The following is a 21,488-nucleotide window of genomic DNA, read 5'->3' as shown; positions in this document are numbered from 1 at the left end:
CTTAGGCCTGATCCCCTGGGGAGCAGGCCTAAGCCAGCAGGTGGACATCCCCCGAGGGGTCCCAGACTGCGAGAGGGCACAGGCCAGGCTGAGGGACACCCCCCCCAGTGCACAAATTTTTGTGCACAGGGCCTCTAGTTTTTTTAATAAAAAGATATTAAGTAACCATAGGAAAATAAAATATAGGTAGTGAGTAGACAACAAAGGCAGTAAGTCATGACAGTGGTACAGAAAAGACAAGGAATTAGGATGTTGCTCAGGTAGATACAGGGTGGCTTTTTGGGTAGAGAGAGATTTCAGCAAAGATCCTGGGGTGGAAAATGCAAAGCATTTTGATGAAAAGGTAGATTAAGAAGTTGGCTCAATGGTTGAGCATCACCTATGAACTAGGAGGTCACGATTCAGTTCCCACGTTTCGGGCTTGATCCCCAGTGAGGAGCATCCAGGAGGCAGCTGATCAATGATTCTCTCTCATCATTGATGTTTCAATTTCTCTTCCCCTTTCCCTTCCTTTCTGAAATTAATAAAAATATATTTTAGAAAAATAGAAGAAGAAGTTGGCAGAAGCCAAGAGATCTGTTGGAGAGTCAGATGTGGGAAGCGGTCTGGCTCGGCTTGATTGGCAGCCAGGGAAACAGAGGGAGGGCCTTAGCCTATGGAGTCACACCCAAGGCTCTCTGAGAAGTGATTCAGAATGGTTCGAGCCTCTGATCGTGTAAGGCCAGGGTGGCTAATGCATATGCCTTGGGTAGTTTTCTGGCCTCTATAGGCATGTTGCCAGGTGGTATATTGGGGGGGGGCCCATTTCTCCCCACCATCCCCTCCAGTGTTGCCAGGTCATTTTTCTAGAAAAACTTGAAATGTGAATTTTTATGTCACCGCTCCCAACTTTTACACACACACACACACACACACACACACACACACACACGAAGTATTATGAGGCTCCCTTTTTGAGGTGATAAGAATGTTCTGAAGTTCGATGGTGGTGATGCATGACATTGTGCATATAATAAAAATTATTGAAGTGTACACTTTTTAAATGGTTACAATGGTGAATACTATGTTATATGAATTTTATCTAAATTTAAAACAGAAAAAAACATTACTGAGGCCCAACAAAATGCATTACCAGCCAAAAGTTTGTCAGCTCTGTTTTAGATGGAGGAAGTACTGCTTGTAATTTTGATAATCCCAACATAGTGTACCTTTCACAGGGGAGTCAGGGACCAGGAGGAGTTAATGGGGGTCACATTGTGACCCTGAATTAACCTTTGGGCCTCTGTGGTCCTCATGGTTTCTTCCATCTCCAAAAGTAGGACTGGTGATAGAAATGGTGAGAGGTGGAATGGTGGCTTTAATTCACTCTGGAATGTTGAATGAGTGGGTGAAAATACAAAGCTACTAAAAGGTGGGGGCTGCCACAGTGGTTTAGAGAAGTGATTTATTTTGTTGTTATTTGGCAACTAGTCGTTAAATTGATCCGTTATGTTATTTGCCAAAGTTTACTTTACCCAAATATCTACCATTAGGGAAGTAATCCGTCTCCAAGACAGCAAGTTAATATATTTAGGGAAACGTTTTTTAGTTCTTACAAGAGAATGATTATAATGGTCTTTTTAGTTATTTTCTTTAACTGAAAAATGACTTTAATATATCAAGTATGTGTCATCAACACCAAAGGGTTACAATTATTTTAACAAACTATTTGTCTTTATGGTTCTTGGAGATTTCATTGTTTTTTAATTCTAAATTTAATTTGTTAGCCAATTTCAATGACTTTTACATTATGTCCCAACTTAATCTTCAACTTTTTCTTTCTTAACAAACTAGCAAAGAAAGGCAGAATTTATGCCTTTTTAAGTTTCCAATTTTTATGAATCAATTCTTTAAAACATGCCCTTTTTTGCCCTGGACGTTAGGTCAGTTGGTTAGAGCATCATCCTGATACATCAAGGTTTAATCCCTGGTGTGGGCACATACAGGAATCAACCAATGAATGCATAAAAAAGTGAAACAGCAAATTGATGTTTCACTCTCTCTCTCTCTCCTTCTCTCCCCATTCCTCTCTCTCTCTCAAATCAATTTAAAAAATTAAAAATGCCCTTTTTAATCTTAAAAAAGCAACATCTATTTTAGGAACAAAATTATCTTATTATGTCTTCAGAGTATGGGTTATACAGTAATTCTTCCCAAATCCAAATGTTATCAAGATAAGATATTTTTGGATGCCTATCTTTAGTTATGAATTACTCATTTAGAATAAACATTTTCCAAAGGATTACATTGGAATATTCATAGCTTAGGTAAGAGTATTTGAGATAAGTAATAATAATGTAGTTTATAGTATCTTATTTTGCTTGTGTCTTATAAAAATTATAACTCATTCCCCATCCTCCCCCTTTTTTAAAATGGCAGATAAAGATTAATTGAACATACATTATGGAAAGAAAGAAATAATTTCTTTCCATAATGAAAAGAAATAACCCATCCCAAGGATTTTACTTTCAGGGAAAATGGAAACAAATAAATATGATATCAAGCAGTTTGCAGTAAGAGTTAGAAACAGGACAAAACATTTCTGACTGATTAGTCAATAAAGGCTTCGTTGAAGGACTATGAGGGAATGGGTAGGATTTCACCCAACATGGCTCTCCCTTTCCCCTTAACATTTCTGCTGAAATGTCTTCTTTTCAGAAAGGCTTTCCTCCCCTACTCTGGATAAAATAGCAAAGCCCTGCCCCTGCCATCCTTTTTTACTCTTTCCCAACACACACACACACACACACACACACACGCGCGCGCGCGCGCATATACACACACACACGCATACACACACACACACCTTATTTTTCTTTTAGCTCCTGCCACTACTTGACTTTTTTTTTTTACATGTTTGTTTATGTTTTAGATCTTCTTCTGCCAGAATCTGGGTTTCTTGAAAGCAGGCACTTTGGCATCCAGTAGGTGCTCAGTAAAAATGTGTTGAGTGAAAGAATGAGGAAATGAATTAATGACTGGGGAAGGCGTTTCTGCTAAAAGTCTGTTTACTGGGTAGAACTCCCACTGGTATGGAAAAGCCAAGTTCAGCTTTCTCCCAGGATCTTTATAAAATGGGCACATTTACCACCTCACCTCTCTGTGACCCAGTTAACACATGTAGAAATAAGGTGCCCAAATGTAGCTTCCTGAAGTCTGTGGCCTAATAACAAGTGGTATAAAAACAAATCATTATTACTCTTAACCTTCCCACCACTTGCCCCAAGAAGAAACCTCCTCAGAATCTCACTGGCTAAACGTAATTTAAATTATTTCTAAAATTTGTAGGACTCACACATGTCCTTGGCTTTCTGAAATACAGGTATGCTGATGGGCAGAATTTCTAATTCCTAACTAGCCAGTAGGAGCTCTATTGACCGGCTCTGAAATATAGTCCTACTTATTTCTGTAAGGAAGGAGTTGCCCATGCCAATGCCTGCAGAGCCAGGAAAGGAACATCCATGTGTGAAGATGGCTGGGAGGGCTTGTGGAAAACTGCAGGGGGTGGGCTCCCTCTAACGGGGGCAGCCACAATGTACCTCAAGACAGTCATTGCTGTGTGGGAATGGGGGACCATTTGGCCAAATCTTAGAATGTTTCAAAGAAAATCAGAAACACAGATGTTGAGGTTCAATTTCCCAATTTTCTAACAACAGCCACTAATTCTAAGAACAGTGTAACACTGTGCAGGTCAAATAATGCGGTGTCCTGGTCACAACCTCTGCAAGATATCCCGATCTTAATAAAACGGGTACCTGAGCATTAGGGGCCAGGAGAACAGGTTAAAAAGGTGCAGAAGCCACTTCACAGAGAAGTGCCTCATTGGGAGTACCCACCGGGGAGAGGCGCTGCTCCAGTGGCGCTCAGGGGTTTGCCAGGTTGTAGCCTAAAGTTTCAGAGATTCTGTGTATTGTGATACTTGGAATGAGATTGTTTACCTTAAGGCCCAGCAGATCCCATTAACCATTCCCTTACCTGTAGAGGGCCCTGGCCTCTAGGATGTTGACATGGCTCTAAAATGCATGACTAACTTAACATTTTAATACAGTTATTGGGGAAAGGTTTTGACAAGAATGTTGGGAGGCTGTGCCAAGATGCATATTTGAGAAATGCCCAAACTGAGGCCAAGAGGCTACTGCTCCCAAAATACTCAAACAGATGGGTTTGGGATATTTGCATGGGTGATTCCAGAAGATTTGCAGTAGCGATGGAGTTAGCTAAATATGGTCAATTCTCCACACAAAAGTGGCTGGTTATTCTGTATGTTTTGCCAAAGGGCAGGGGAGAAGCAGTAGACAGAAAAAGAAAAGGCATGTCTTTTATTTAGATTCCTCTCCTTTATAACAAAGAGTATTTTACATCCCACATGTAAGACTATGTTCTTGTTCATGGAGTAGAAGTTCATTTGTTAAGCTCTAGATCTATGGAATTGAATCGACTTCCTGACACATCTTCATGAATGGCTGTAAAAAAAATATCGCAGAAAACATATATGCACAACCCACAGATACAGACAACAGGGAGGCGGTGGCCAGAAGGAAGGGTGTGGGACCTGGGTGGAGGTGGCAAGAGGAGGGGTGGGGAATGGGGACATTTGTAATAGTGTCAAGAATAAAAATAAAGTTAAAAATACATTTTGATGGGTGTCATGGAGGCAGATTAGAGAACAGGGATTTATTCACTCCAGGCTAGCTGGAGTACACATGTTAAACACTTTGAAGAATACAGAGCTGAATGGACATGGTACCTTAGTTGTCCAAAATCATAATCAAGTAAAGATACAATAGGAATTTAACTATCCCACATGGCAGAAAAAGCATCTTAAAAGGAGAGATGTATTCCTCTTTGGATCTGGAGAAATCATTCAGCCATTGATTTGGAAAAGCATCTTGGAAAAGGTGGCATTTAAACTGAACCTTTCATGATAAGCAGGCCTTTTTCAGACAGATGGAGGAAGACGGGGAGGGTAGGTACACAGCTTCTCTTTAGTGTCTATTCTGTGATGTGTGAGACCTGTGAGTTTTTGTGTTTGGTTCAAGGAGTTGCTTTATCTTGGGGAGCAGACAGACTCTAAGAAGTGGGATTCTGCAGCTGGCTAAGCAGCATCATGGCATTCGATAGAAAATTCATAAACAGTGAACACTATCTTCATTTCACTTTTCTTACTGAGCGGCCATGTAGGCAGCAATGACCTTAGCTCTGCCACTAATTCCGTGCCCTTCGACAAGGCGCTTGATTTCTGAGCCTCGGTTCTCTCACCTGGCTCCCACAGGGTTAGGTAATAAGAGGACCAAACTAGAATGAACACTTTCATACAGGGGGAAATATTTTGCAAACTGTAGAGTTCTACACAAATGTCAGCTGTAATTTTGTTGTCTGGTTGTCCTCGTTCTGTGGCCAGGAGCCACCTGATGAGACCAGAATGGGTATGTTGACCGCCCGTGCCACTTTTAGGGGCTGGTTCAGTAACCAAACTGCCCTTCAGCTGGGTTTTAAAACCTGTTACTGGTTTTCTAAACACCACGTGGGTATAAATATTCATCAGAGGCTAGGGCCTCTGGCAGGCCTAGAGAACTTGGGAGTGGAGAAGCAGAAATCATGGAGCTTGTGTAAAGGACTTTCACCTTCATTCTGGGGTAAGATTGGATTCTATCAACAGTGAAGAGGCTGCATGTCCTTGAGAAAATATGTATGTAAACACAGCTTAATTGAAAAGTCTTTAAGGAAATCCTAACATATTGGAAAAGCATAATTAGTAAGGAAGGTTTCACTTAATTAAAAAAGAAAAAGCATAGTTTACTGAAGTCAGTTTTGTATAACTGCTTATAGGATATTTTTATTTAATTTGAAGCCTAGCAGTAGTTTAAACTTTTGTTAAAGTAGCATGTAAAAGAGACTAACTTTTCTATTCTCTTGGAAACATTATTAAAATTCTTGGAGGCTTTAATATAATAAGTTATATTCTGAAAGAATTTTCTCTGGATTCTGTGTAGAAGCTTGCATCTATTATGTTAGTGAAAAAATTTTGAGAGGGAATCAAATCTGTTCCTAGTCCACTCACAGCATGCCTTCATGACCAAAGTGTACTCAAAAGCATAGTCTATTTGAAAATTTAAAGTACATTCTTGTTTCTACTCCCACCACAGAAACCCTGGCAGGTGGGGGAGGGTTTGGCCCCTCCCTGGCCAGCCCTGAACCAGGCACCACCATTGTAAGGAAACTCCACCAGAAATTCAACTGGTTTCTCCAAAAAAAAAAAAAATTAAAAGTACAGTCTTCTAAAAGTATACCTCGGAGCTGGGGTCCTCCAACTTCATTATACAACTGAACCACATAGGTCGCTTCTTACAAATGCAGCTTCTTAAGCTGCAGTCTTGGGGATTCTGATTCAGTGGGTCTGGCAACCTGTATTTCTAGGAGGCCTCTAGGCCCTTCTAATGCAGGTGGTCCATGTCACCAGAATGCCACCCCAGATACCTGTTCTGTCCGTCCTCTCCCTACAAATACCCTCCGGAAAATCAAGTGCCTTTGTAAGGAATTTTCATGGGCCTTGACAACCTTATACATAATTTATGAGTTTTTCTAAAAGCCATAGGACCCACATGTATCCTTGGGTACGTGCCATACAGATTCACTGCTGAACAGAATTCTTAGTCCCTAACCAGCCAGGAAGAATTCTATAGGTCAGCTCTGGAATGCAATTTCATTTATTTCTGAGGCAGAATCTTTTTTTCCTTCAAGGTTGATCTCTGGGGTCAATCTCCTTTTGTCAAATCTTGCCTCCCTGTTTCACTCCATGTAGCAAATTAATGTTCCCTCTCTTTGCTACCATTGCATCTTGTGTTCTGCATGGCTATGTGCCCCGCCCCCCCCGTGTTACACAGATGTCTGGAGATAAGGGATAGTGTTCTTTATCTTTGAAACCACACTATCTGACACATACTCAACAGAATTTTTGTTGAATGATTCATGTCTTTGGGTTAATGTACTCTCTTCTCTTCTCACTCCTATTTCACAAGATATGACCACAAAACTGTGTCATCCCAAAGCAGCAGAACTTCTACAATGCCTACCTTAATGATGATAGCAGTATTAATGACAATAATAATAGTTTCTAAAAATCAACCCAGTTATTTTTACATCTGGAACTATTCTAAGCACTGCATATGAATTATTTTAATTTAATTCTCATAAAAACCTTAGGTATCCCCATTTGCACATGAGGAAACTGAGACACAGAGAAGTTAGGTAGTTTGCCACAGGGATACGGGCACTTAGAGGGAGAGCCGAGCTTCTGACCCCAACAGTGTGACTCTAGAGCCTGGGTTCACAATGCCCCTTTGCCTACCTTTGCCCAACTGCCTGTCTTGCCCTCCCCTGTGTGCATGAGATGATTGTGAATCCATTTCAGAGGAATAGCAAGGGCCTAAGTCAATTGGTTACTGACCTTATTCCACAAATTTGATCATGGGTCCTCTGTGGAAAACTTGGGCAAGTAAACTTAAAATGTTTCTTTACTGCCTAGTGCTCAAGACCTTTAATATTATTAGTGCATTTTGTCCACCTCAAAGGAGACCTCAGTATATATACAGTTTCCCAAACTTATGTAACTAGAGAGAATCCCCCCTACCCCCCACCATAAAACTCTTAACTTCCTTTAAAAAACAACAACAAAAACTCAACTTCTTGAAGAACTAGTTTTTGTTGTTAATGTAATTTGGGGGAAATGCTAGCTAGTGCTCCTGTGGGGTTCCCAAGAAATTTCTCAGGTCCTAAAAATTTGGGTAATACTTTTGACCCTCTCTTATTTAGCTTGAGTGTCTTTAGTGCTTAAGTACTTAAGTAGAGTCTTCAGTAACTACATACATTTACCTGGGATAGTTACAGATCTGCTGTCACCATCTAATTACTAATAGTGCTCTTTTCGAAGGTACCCCATTTAGAGGATAAGCTCTATGATTGCCCTAATCATAGCACTTATATCCCCCCACCCCCATTAAATAAAGACCTGTGTTTCACACTCACTCCCTTGTCATCACTCGTTGAAGGACTCCCATTGCTATTGCATGGGTGGGAACAAAGGTAATATAGCCAGGTGCCTCTAGCAACTCATCACTTTATGTTGGAGTCATGCATGGAATTATGGACACTTCCAGTTTATAGTCTCTCATCACTCAAAGTTGTATTTTTTAAGAACTGCAAGCCTTTAATACTTACTGCTCAGTACCTATTCATAGTTATCCTTATCAATGCACAGAGAAAAAAAAACAGACTCTGAAAGGGTACCAAAATTCTAAGAACAGTGTTGCCCCTGGAAGCAGGGGTTGGGGTCAGACTATACAGTGGGTGGTAAGGCTGAAACAGAGACTTTTCACTTTAAATATTTACATTCTGCCCTTTGAATAACAAACACATATTTTTGTATTTTAAATTATATTTTAAAATGTTTTAAAACTGCTCTGGAAAAACAGACTATTTCAAGCCCAGCTGGGTTAATTTACCTTATGGAATCCATTTCCTCCTCAAGGATATGTGGTCTCTGGCTTTTCTTTTCTTTTATTTCACTTGACTTAGTTGAATATTATTGTCTTCCTATACCTTCAAGAGGAAGCCGCTTTCTTAAGCTCGTGTAGTATAATGAAATTCTTTTTTTTAATTGATTTTAGAGAGAGATAAGAGAAAAACATCGATTGGTTGTTCCACTTTGTTATGTATTCATTGGTTGCTTTTTGTATGTGCCCTGACCGGGGATCGAACCCACAACCTGGGTGTATCAGGACAACACTCTAACCAACAGAGCTACCCATCTAGGGCAATATAATGAAATTCTTTTTTAAAAAATATATTTTATTGGGTTTTTTTTTTTTACACAGAGGAAGGGAGAGGGATAGAGAGTTAGAAACATCGATGAGAGAGAAACATCGATCAGTTGCCTCCTGCACACCCCACACTGGGGATGTGCCTGCAACCGAGGTACATGCCCTTGACCGGAATCGAACCTGGGACCCTTGAGTCCACAGGCCGACGCTCTATCCACTGAGCCAAACCAGTTAGGGCTATAATGAAATTCTTAAGAGAAAAGCTTGCAGTTGGACATATCAGAGTTCAAGTTCATCTCTTACTTAATGACCTATGGCCTTGAGAAATAACTTAATTTCTCAGGGCATCAGTTACCTTATATATAAAATGAGAATAATAATAACTTCTCTGTTGGGGTGATTATGAAGCTCCAATAAGATAACTACAGATTCTAGGTAGTTCTCAGGATAATGTAGTAAAAGTTCAAAATATGTTAGCTAGCCATGGGCTCTCAGGACTGAAAATCTCCCATTCTGACTTTGGGTAGGCACAGAATTCATTTCTATTCTTGTAACCTCTGTCCTAATATTTACCAGACTGACATTCCTTGGGGTCCAACAATACCACTTCATATCACCAGTTTTTTTCCAATCCTGGTATTAGCGAACCTGGAGGCAGCAGGAATCTCTAGTGAGAGCTTATGCCATGCAGAAAGCAATCAAAGCATCATAAGATTTCTGGAGCAAACTGCCAGAAAAAGAGCAGAGATGGGGTCTGTTATGAAATAAAAGGAGTTGAGACTCAGAAAGTGACATTTTTCAATTTCAAATCATTACAAAACTAAACCATAGGAATAAGAGACACAAAGTCACAAAGAAACTCTAAAATTAAGGCAACAAAAGTAGCCTGAGATTACATAGGGAGAGGCTTCATAGTGTTTTCTTTAGGGCATAATTTCTCTTGTCCACAAATTTGGAAAATAGGTAATAAATGGAGAAATGAGTAGAAAGAACACACTGTGTGCAAGCATTTGGTGTGAGTCCCTGCTCCTCCATTGCAAGTGATAGTAAGTAAGGGAGCAAAACCCAATGTGCATTGGCCATGAGCCTAGCACATTGCTGGATGCTTTCAGATTTGCACCTCATTAAATCTCACTTAAGCTGAAATGATGCTCCACTTAGCAGATGAGAAAACTGAGATTCAAAGAAATTAAATTGCACTCAAGTTTACAACCCAGGACTCCTGACCTTGAGCCTTGTATTTCCATCCACGCTGTTCTCCCTTGGCTTCCTGCCCTGCATTTGGGTTCCTGGGAGGCTTCGGAAACTCTGGGTGAGATCATGTGACTGGAATGATCTTGTCGGCTGCTGTGGATTTTCACTTCAACTTTATCTTTGGCTCATTTCCTTTACATCTTGCTTCTGTTGCACAGTTTTGCATGGATGTTGACACTGTTTCTCCTCCTGTCTTTTTTGTAGTAGCCTTTAGTTCTGTTCTCCAATTTTCTCTAGACAAAATAACCTTGTACTTCCTATCACAGTCCCTGTACTACTGACTCTGTTACTAACAAGAGATTCAACATCTTTAAAAAAGGGAAATTCCCTGATAGTTTTAATATGTATTAGATTTTTTTAATGTCATCATGGAAGAGGAAATACAGCTCCTTGATAACTGAACTGTGTGAGGTCTCTGTTTTCACACAGCCATCTGGCATTTTGCATTTCCCAGCTCGATATTACTTCCAGGAGTTGAATAATTTTGACCAAATGTGATTCAGTACAAAAGACCATCAGGATGTGTTTGAAGTTTACTGTGTTGAGTTCTTTTATTGATTGATTGATTTGATAGGAAGGGAGAGAGCGAGAGAAACATCAATTTGTTGTTCCACTTATTTAAGCATTCATTGGTTGTTTCTTGTATGTGCCCTGACTGGAGATTGAACCTACAACCTTGACATATCAGGACAACGCTCTAACCAACTGAGCTACCAGGCCAGGGCCTAATTTGTTGAGTTCTTTAAATAGATCGGTGGAGAAGATTCTGTGCCAGGCATTGTGTGAGACATGTCCTATATGGTCCGTGCCCATTTATCTTTGGAACAATTCCAAGAGTTGGGGATCATTATTCTCATATTAGAGATGGGGAAACAGAGTCTCAGTGATATCTCTGAGCAGCATGGCAGTACGAGGAACCATTAGATGCAGAATATTTGGACTTTTATAAGTAAACTCTTCTTTTCCAGGGACCTGGGGGAATTAGTTGCCACAGGAAATGTGTACTAGAAGACAAGCTTATACTGTACTTTTTTTCCCTTTAAGTTAATATGGGTATGTTTTTAAGAAGGTAAACTCATGACTCTTCTACAATAAAAAAATGTGCATGTTAAGGATATTACTTGCCTTGTTAATTAATGATGAGTCAGTCAACTCTTACAGTAGGTTCAAAGGAGAAGTCCAAGTGCAACACAGGCAAACAAGAAAAGGAGAAATTAGTTGCCCCTCCACTAGACATACGTGTCTCTATGGACAAGAGGCATTTGCAATACTATCAGTTTTCTTCAACTCAAAGTTGTCAAATAATTAAGTAAAGAACAATAAAAAGACTCTGGAAGGGGGTGTATTACAAGTTCTAATATCCCATTGAAAAACCACCCAGTGATATTCTTTTCTTTGTTGGCCCTTATATTTGTCATTTAAAAAAATAATTTTTATTGATTTCAGAGAGGAAGGGAGAAGGAGAAAGAGAGATAGAAACATCAATGATGAGAGAGAATTATTGACCGGCTACCTCCTACAGGCCTCACACTGGGGATCAAGCCTGCAACCTGGGTATGTGCCCTGACCAGGAATCAAACCGTGACCTCCTAGTTCATAGGTCTACACTCAACCGCTGAGCCACGCCAGACAAGCTATATTTGTATTTTTAATTATGTTGCCTTTTTAAGTGAGCATGTACTTTTTAGAAGTGGTAGATAACACACAGAGTGAATGACAGAACTTGTCACTGTAATGATGCATACCGTTGGTTTTTAACCACTTGGGGTCAGGAAAACTCATACACACCAAAATGTGTGTTCAGTATCAGGTTAAGGATCCCAGATGTATTAATTCTTTCCAGACTATGTTCCTTTGTGTTAGGGCCTCATCTGTGTGGCTTAAGGCCAATTTGGGGGTTACGGTGCCTGGCACCTGTCTTTTCTCTCTGGCTAAGATTGCCTCCAGCTGGCTGTCTTGGTCAGAGGTCTGACCCTTCCGGGGCAGCCCCCTCACAGTTGGAATCTCTGCTGCTTATGCTGACTGTGGTCCTCCACCCCCACCCCTGCACTCTCTTTCTCTTTTTGTTTGCTGTTTCTTCTCTATCCTGTTGAATTTCCACTTTGGGATTTGTTGGTGTGGAGGCTCTCCAGCCATTCCGACTATTCCTTACTTCTCTGGAGCATTTCCAAATCCCAATGTAGGCAGGTCAACTCTCAGCCTGTTGACTTCCTGTGACAGTGTTTACGGTTGCTTATGGCCCCTTGCTGCTCCCCAAACTGTCTTTTTCTGTTAAGCCCCATTTAGATTTGGAGTTACTCAGAGGCAAGAGAAATACGATTTTATATATCTGTTTAAAGAACTTTTATTAACAGACTACAACAGCCAGACATGCTCTCCAAATTGTTTTCGTTTTCATCCTTTCTAATGCTGGGCCCACTTGATCAAATTTTAACGAGGCAAGAATTAGCAGTGCCATAAATGTGCATCTGTCGTCACCATTTAAAAGCTTCAGGTATAACAAGTTTGATGGGTGAAGAAAGTATGTATTTGCTGGTGAGGATGTAAAGAAGTGACTTGAATGTCCTCTTTCAGAAAGTGTCTATGTAGGTCCTTTGCCCATTTTTTGAGTGGGTTGTTTATCTTCCTTTTGTTAAGTGGTATGAGTTCCCTATAAATGTTGGAGATTAAACCCTTATCGGTGATAACATTGGCAATGTTCTCCTGTCCTGTGCAGTGGGCTTTCTTCTTGTTTTGTTGATGGTTTCTTTTGTGTTTTGGGGGGGGCGTTGGTAAGAGATCAACTGAAGGACTTGTATGCGTGCATATAAGCATAACCAATGGACACAAGACACTGAGGGGGTAAGGGAGGCGGGGGGATGGTCAAGGGGGAAAAAAAGGAGACATATGTCTACTCTTTGTAATACTTTAAGCAATAAAACAAAATTTAAAAAAAAGACGTGACTTGAGTGCTTCACTGTATTAGCAATTTCTGAGTTGGGGTAATGTTATGGGGAATTTTTATTAATTTCATAAAACTATAATTTTTCATTAGTTAATGCTGTACAAATGTGTGTATTTTTAACCTTCTGAGTACTTTGTAAAATATATACAGGGGTCAGTATATTTTTACCATTCATGTTTATCTCCAGATTTATAATTGCTGATGTTAAAGCCAGAATTCCCTGAATATCAATTTGCTTTTCAGCAAACATTGCTAAAATGGACTATTTGATTAAGCCAAGAAAGGAGCTACCAAGGATGGGGGAAGGGGCAGTAAGATAAGTAGGTGCAAAATAACATTTACAATTGTTTCTGTAAAATACTCCTCAGTAGTTTTAGCATAGTAGTAATCCTTTGTTTACTTTTAACATGTGGCTTCATTTTTCATTAGTCAACAATGTACATGTATATTTTAAAACACAAGTGAATTCACCCTAGTAGGTAAAACATTGAATCAATACTTTCAGCACTTTCTCCTTGATACCATCTATCCACATCTTGGCTGCGTCCCAGGACATACCTTTGGTCCATCCCTCTGTTACCTCCTTAATCATAGGTCCAATCAGAAGCAGAAGTTTCCTTCTACTGTATCTCAGTCAGAACCACTGAGTATTTGAATTGTTGTCCTCTGCTGTTTTCTCATGGTGCATAACAAATCTTCCCTCTTTAAGAGAGCTGATTGATGACTGTAAGAGAAACCACCCTCTGGAGTGCTCTTAAGGGGAAGAAAACCGCATTGTTAGCTAGATAAAACAAATATCTGTTTCATTAGCCTTTAAAGCAAACAAACAAAAACTCCCACATATATATTTAAAACTCTAATTTTGCAGCTCAGCATGTTTCCATGGAGAAGTATTTAAGTATAGTGAAGAGGGGAGAAATGGATTCTGCTTCTTTCAGAAGCACCATGTACCAGGCACCCTTTTAGGCCCGGGGATGACACAGTGAGCAAGACACAGTTTCTGCTCTCAAAAAGCTTAGATTCTGCCCTGCCAGTTTTGCTCAGTGGTTAGAGTGTTGGCCCATAGATCAAAGAGCCATGGGCTTCCCGGTCAAGGGCACATATCTCAGTTGTGGGTTCTATCCCCAGTCCCCGGCAAGAGGCAACCAGTCCATGATGTATGTCTCTCATGTCGATGTTTCTCCCTTCCACTCTCTCTAAAAATCAACGGAAAAATATCCTTGGGTGAGGATTTTAAAAAATACTTAAATTCTGGTAAGGAGAGGCAGACATTAAAAATTTAGGCAAATGAGAATTTCAGGAACAAGAAAGTGTGATGGTTAGCAAATATTTTAAGCGGAGCATCATTTTCTAATTTACATTTTTTAAAATCCTGGCTACTTTGTGGGAACAGATTGGAAAGGGGCATAAACTAGACTGATGTGTGTGGAGATGGTGGGAAGTAGATAGAATTTAGAGAATCGCGGCAGGTAGCATAGAAAGAACTTGATAATGGACTGGGTAAGGGAGCGGATAGTATGGTGGCTGACTCCCAGGACTCTGACTGGAGCAAATGGATGGAAGGGATGCTATTAATTAAGATGGTGATAGAATGGAGGAGGAGTACTTTGGGGGCAGGAGGAAACCAAGGATTCAGTTTGGGGCGTGGTACATTTGAGATGCCTGCAAAATAGCCAAGGAAAAGAAAAACCTTGAATGCATTTGCAAAATGAATTCGGAAAAGAGGTCAGGGCTGAGTTATGACTGTGGGTGTCATTGGCACATGGATGCATCTGAAGCCACGGGAGTGGGTGAGGTCACACAGGAGTGAGGGTAGAGCGAAGCAGGAAAACGGTTCAGGACGAGCTCTGAGATACACCAGGCCTTTACAGGATCTGGTAGAGGATGTGGAACTGACAAATGAGCCTGAGCAGGAATGGCTAAAGGCGGTTAATTTACTAGGAAAAGAAAATCACATTTCATGGTCACAGACCACACAGTCCTGGCCAAGAGCTCCCAGCCGCAATCCCCAGTTGGCTCCAAAGAAGCCTCCACTAATGGGAGAAAATAAATTAGCTGCAGGCACGTCTTCCCTGCAAAGGGGGAGAAAGAGCTTCATTCTCATTTTGAGAGGTGACTGCAGAACAAAACCGAGTGTGAAGCTACTGCCGTGTTTCTAGAGCAGGATTTGAAGTTCCTGAGATGAGTGTGAGAGCCTCAGAGATCAACTTCTCTGTCCTGCTTCAGACGTGGTTACCAGTAAATGAGGACCAATCTTGCTTAACTGGCAGTAGCCTTGCCTTTTATACTTTCTCTTGTGGGAAGTGAAAGTGCTGCACCACAGAGTTTCTGTTTGGTCTCTGTGTTTGAAATTAAATGGGATATTTAGATTTAATAAGAAAAGTAGCCTAGACGAGGGGCAGGCTTGCAGCCCAGCCTTGGAAAAAGGAGCACAGAGGCATCTAGGACCACACTCTGCCAGCTTCAGTTATTTCACCATGTGTGTATGACGGTACTCCATCTAATAGGCATTGCAGTGAATCCCAGATGGGATGTTTGCGACTGTGCTGTGTTCTAATAGATTAAAAGCAGAATAACCTTTCAACTTTATATATAATAAATACCTGAAATCCTAAGTTACTTACTGTGTATTTGAAAATTTGGGGGGTATCCCTTTCTGTATCAATCAGGTTTATTTACTTGTTGAGGTCCATATCATAAGTTCAGTAATGGAAGATAGTCCCTGGTCTTAATATGGTAATATTAATTTCTAAGCAAATTATTGACGACATAGCTGAAGGTATAAAATACTTGACTTGCAGCCCTGGCCAGCATGGCTCAGTTGGTTGGGTGTCATCCCGTGCACCGAAAGACTGCTGATTGCATTCCCATTTCTTTAGCTATTGGTTCTTAGGTGTGAGTTAACCCATAGGCTCTTTTGCAAAACCACTGGAGAATAGGAATAGAAATGGACTACTTGCTTAAATGATGAAAGCATAAAAAAGTTTGGAAACCTTCACAAAGTTGCCTGTTTCTCATGCTTTTTCACTTTCCTTTTCTTTCTCAAAATATATTTCATTTCTTCTTCTGCAGTTTCAGTTCAGTTTTCCGAAGTTTAAATATCAACATTTGTTTGAGGGTACGACTTCTAGTCCAATCACGCTGTTCTTTCACAGTGTGTGGCCCTGCATATTCAGGAATGATGTTCTGGTCTCAGGGAACCACTCTGCAGCTGCCTGTACTATACACCATGAGCTACTTTGGCCCAAACTTCAAATCCAACACGGCAGTTCCACACTGAGGCAGTCACTCCTGATACGTGCTCCCAGCCTGGATTCGGGAGCAGCAGTTTTCTAATGTTGCTGGCCTGTCCAAACTAGAAGTAATTTTATACCATTAATGTCCTGACTCATTCTTCATAATCTGTCTTTTTAAGCCTTTTATCTTTCATTACTGGATGAGTGCTTTCCAACACCCAGACCTAGACCTATACACGGGCATATGGAGGGAACAGCTGCTCCTGGACCCAAAGGTGGAGCAGAGACCCTGAGCTCTACAGCTCTGAGGACCGAGGCAAAGGGATAAAGCACAGCTGTGGTGGAGCCGCATGCACAGAGTGGGGGATGGGGCTGGGAACTGGAGAAAAACTAAACTTGGTTTGGAATAAACATTGCTTGAGCATTTTCACTGATTGGCTGTAAGCTAGAAACATCACATAGTGTCTCATTAATATTTAACACATACAACTATTATAATATGTACCTTAAACCTCTGTCAAATTAAGTTAGGATAATTCGAGAGGCAAACTCTAAGACTCGGCTTTTTCAGAGTATATTGTTCATGTAGCACATATTATTGGCTCATACAGTATGGTTATTTTCTGAAAACATAGAAAAGTGTAAAGGGAGCAGTGGCCATTCATCAGAAATAGCAAGTGACAAGAAGCTCTCCAATGAATTTTTTTCCCAATACTCAGCTTCTGGGACTTGAAATTCAGGGTGGTTAGGATGGCCAAACTGGTAGGTATAGACCAGTGTCTTGGGAAATTTGACTTTTTACAAGTGTATTGTAACGCTGGGCTCTCCTTTGGATTTGCTTCCATGATTTTGCCGTTTTACTCAATATCATAGCTTTGTCATCTGTCCCTCTTACATTTAAATGAGTTTCTTTAAATTATTCTTGGTAACTGTTTCCCAGAGGACACTTGATTTTATATTTTTTGATGTCTTTCTTATCAAATGAAGCTAGAGAAAAATTGCACAAAACCTTACTCCCTCCTGAGACATACTCTTTTTAATTAGAAAATGTTATTTTTAAGAAAGTTGAACCCTTTAACTTCTAAGCGAAGTATTGACAACATAGCAGAAGGTATAAAATACTTGAATTGCCGCCCTGGCCAGTGTGGCTCAGTTGGTTGGGTGTCATCCCATGTACCGAAAGATTGCTGATTCCATTCCCAGTTAGGGCACCTGCCCAGGTTTCAGGCTCTATCCCGGGTAGGGGGCCTGCAGGAAGCAGTTGATCGATGTTACCCTATCACATTGATGTTTTTCTCTCTCCCTCCCCCGTCTCTCCCTCTAAAAATCAATATTAAAAAAAATACTCGAATTGCCAAAGACTTTAAAGATTATGCACAACAATTACAACCTAATGCCCAGGAATGTAGGGAAATTTTTTTTTTTAGCTCTTTTCTAAACAGAAACTAATATCAGTAGATGGGAGACATATTGTACATATAGTGGGAAAATGAGAAGGAAAATGCACCATTGTATCTGTTTTTAATTTGCTCTGTCACTGATACTGATCTGTTATTCCCCCACCCTTTGTTTTTTAGTGGCCACAGATGTCTTTAATTCCAAAAACCTGGCCGTTCAGGCACAAAAGAAGATCTTGGGTAAAATGGTATCCAAATCCATCGCTACCACCTTAATCGATGACACGAGCAGCGAAGTGCTAGATGAGCTGTACCGGGTGACCAGGGAGTACACCCAGAACAAGAAGGAGGCCGAGAAGATCATCAAAAACCTCATCAAAACAGTCCTCAAGTTGGCCATTCTGTACAGGAATAATCAGTTCAATCAAGATGAGCTAGCGCTGATGGAGAAATTTAAGAAGAAAGTTCATCAGCTTGCGATGACCGTGGTCAGTTTCCATCAGGTGGACTACACCTTTGACCGGAACGTGCTGTCCAGGCTGCTGAACGAATGCAGAGAGTTGCTGCACCAGATCATTCAGCGCCACCTCACCGCAAAGTCGCACGGACGGATTAATAATGTCTTTGATCACTTTTCAGATTGTGATTTTCTGGCTGCCTTGTATAATCCCTTTGGGAATTTTAAACCCCACTTAAAAAAACTTTGTGATGGCGTCAACAAAATGTTGGATGAAGAGAACATATGAGCATGTGAATTAAGATGGTGACTGCTCCTGATTTATCTGAAGATGGAGCGCTGTTGATTTATGAAGGAAAGAAGAGTTTTTTTGAAGAGTAAACATATTTCAGAAAGACTTTGCCCAATCCAAGTGTCAGACATTAATGACAATGTCTTGTGAAGCTCGTTTTATTTGAAGAAAAGCATATTGCCAAAAGTTGTTAAATGCTTCTAAGGGTTAACAGAACCTGGGAAAGATGTTTGGTCGCATAACGCAAATGTCGAGTTATACAGAGAAAAGTATGTGTGGCTCCAAACCTCGATGCATCTTTTTTAGGGCAGTTGTTGTGTTGGCAGCACATTGGATATTTCTAACATGTACAGAATTATGTGTTTTGATTCACTTTTATTCCTTACTATGTATATATACCTCTTTTAAAAAGCCAAGAACTTTCCCTTGCTGTCATTTCTCCATTTGAAACCATTCCATTTTCAACTCTACCTTTGTCGAACATTCTTTTGCTAAATACTTTTGTCATTGACATTCAAGAATTGTCTTTATTAAGACATTAAAGAATTAAGGTAGTCAAATTGGAACCCTCAGAGAACTAGAAAACTGCTTCTCTATTATAGAAAACAACTGTATTTGAGGTTATGAATAATGTTTAATATCAGATCTGCTTCTGGAGGTGAGTCCTGGTTTTTAGTACCAACCTGACACTTCCCCAAACATGATAATTCCCCAGAACAGAATGGCATGCCATTGCTTTGAAATGCTTGCTGAGGGCTTAACTTTCATGTTACCTTGAAAATGTGCTGATGGACTCTCCATTTTTAATATTCATTTCAAATGTAAAAGACAAAGAAAACTCTAGATTGTTCTTGATATTAGGGCAATAAAAAGTACGTGATATTAAGAAAATTAAAACAATCTTTCTTTTAGAGATGAGCCCATCAAAATAATTTAGGGTAATGAGGGGCAAAAGGGAAGAAAGGATATTACCACAGAACATGAGAATGAAAATGAATGCATTTCAATGCTTAGTAAGGTTTGATAGGTAAATAAAGAATGCCACTTTTTTATTTAACTGAAAAGGTTTTTGCTATTTTTTTATTTGCTATTGTGATAAGTAAACCAGAGTATTTGCATTTTGAGCAGTTTGTATGTTGTTTCTGTATATTTTATGTGTGTAAATGATAAAGTAAACATTTGCTTATTTTGTAAAAAAGAAAGGAAGCCTGTGGGCCAACAGTATCACCTAGGAAATAACAGGCAACCACCAGCACTAAACATTTGCATTGTCATCATGTCTGTGATTTAGTGTACTCCTGCCTTGAATTTGACTGCCTCCTAGAATAGTGACATTCAAATAATAGTTCCCTGGGAAAGGGCCTACAACTAAAACTTCCAGAGATTGGGATCTGCTTTAACCCACTACCACCTAGAGAAGGTAGCCAGCTTCCCTGGGACCCTCATGTGTCTGTCTAAGACAAGCAGCAGAGGCAAAGAGTATCTCCCTGTTCGATACTAAATCCTGACATAAAGATTTGAACTTAAATTACTCTCCTTACTTCCTAGAGCTAGTGGGTGACTCCTATATGTCATAGAAATAGCATAGTGACTGCAGAAATGACCCCTCTAGCTTCATGTTCTGTGGAGTAGCTCATAAATTTAGCTCAGCAGCCTTCCTTGACCAGCTCTTCTTTCCTCACTTGAGAAAGCTGAGTGTGATCTGTGGGAGCTCCTGATTTGGTGCATTCTGTTCTCTAAGACCTCCCTCAGCAAGTGTGGAAAATGGAGTGCCCGGGCGGATGGTGTGTGCTTCTTGCTCATCTCTAGCTACGGAGAGGACCACCAGAGAGAGAGGACCTAGGGCAGTGGTTGGCAAACTGCGGCTCGTAAGCCACATGCGGTTCTTTTGCCCCTTGAGTGTGGCTCTTCCTAAGCCTTAGGAGTACCCTAATTAAGTTAATAACAATGTACCTACCTATATAGTTTAAGTTTAAAAAATTTGGCTCTCAAAAAAATTTTCAATCGTTGTACTGTTGATATTTGGTTCTGTTGACTAATGAGTTTGCAGACCACTGACCTAGGGATACATTTAGATCAGTCTGGACACATCCGATCTTAGAGTTGTGCCTGCAGGTGTAGCGCTACTCCTAATCTCACACAGAAGGAAGGTAGTGAGGAGTATCCTGAAGGAGGGAAAACTGTTTGTTGTTATCTCTCAGCTTCATCTTCTAGAAGGAACTCATCTCCTTACCAACCCTGTGCCTGGGAGGCATGCCCTAAGGATCAGTTCTAAAGTCTTGATCAGCAAGTTCATCTTTGATGCAACAGGACTCTTTGTGCATGAATTTAGTTGTGGGGTGGGGAGGAGGGTGGAGTAGGGGTGGTTAAAGCTAGAAAGAATCTAAATGTATTTAGGATAGATAATTCTGAGCCAAGCAATAGTCATTTTGGGGGTCTTATGAAAGTTTTTTAAAGATTGAGTCTTTTTACATTTTGGAAAAAACTTATGAATTGTGTTGTAATTGCTTTTTTAAATTTTAATGCTGATGGCTTCTCTGCAAAATTATGAGTTAATCTAGTAGATGAGTGATAATACTAGTATTTTTAAAAAATATATTTTTATTGATTTCAGAGAGAAAGAGAGAGATAGAAACATCAATGATGAGAAAGAATCATTGATTGGCTGCCTCTTACATGCCTCCCAATGGGGATCGAGCCCACACCCAGGCATGTGCCCTGACCCAGAATTGAACCATAACCTCCTGGTTCATAAGTCAATGTTCAACCACTGAGCCATGCCAGCCAGGGATTATACTAGTTTTAACAGTTGACATTAACTCACTTAATCCCTGCCACAACCTTCACCATTTTACAGATGAGGACACTAGGGCAAGAGAAGTTAAGGAATTTGCCGAAGGTCACATAGGTATTAAGTATCAAAACCATAATATCAATAAAACTGTATTTTCCTTTAAAGATAGAATGGATCAAGGCAATTCTAGAAACACCATTGGTTCAGAGAAGAGTGGGCTGTGTGCTTCTAAAGTGGTTTTCACATAACGACATTT

General features: G+C 40.3%; 1 protein-coding gene across 6 annotated transcripts in view; it reads left to right on the top strand.

Annotated features, from left to right (window-relative positions):
- TNFAIP8 (tumor necrosis factor, alpha-induced protein 8) overlaps nucleotides 1-19,559 on the top strand; it is a 65,843-nt gene extending 46,284 nt beyond the window's left edge. For 5 of the 6 annotated variants that reach the window (XM_014541639.1, XM_014541671.1, XM_005857091.2 and 2 more), the window contains exon 2: nucleotides 17,870-19,559. In XM_014541639.1, the coding sequence (XP_014397125.1) occupies nucleotides 17,870-18,435 (566 nt within the window). In that variant the 3' untranslated portion in view covers nucleotides 18,436-19,559. Of the gene's footprint in view, nucleotides 1-11,644; nucleotides 11,667-17,869 lie in introns of those variants that run through there. The other variant, XM_014541661.1, reaches the window with a different exon arrangement.
- The last annotated feature ends 1,929 nt before the right edge of the window (nucleotides 19,560-21,488 follow it).

Source organism: Myotis brandtii, unplaced genomic scaffold, assembly GCF_000412655.1.
Source record: "Myotis brandtii unplaced genomic scaffold, ASM41265v1 scaffold1071, whole genome shotgun sequence".
Taxonomy (NCBI): domain Eukaryota; kingdom Metazoa; phylum Chordata; class Mammalia; order Chiroptera; family Vespertilionidae; genus Myotis; species Myotis brandtii.
Note: the sequence above shows the minus strand (reverse complement) of the source record. Positions and strands in the feature narration are given on the sequence as shown.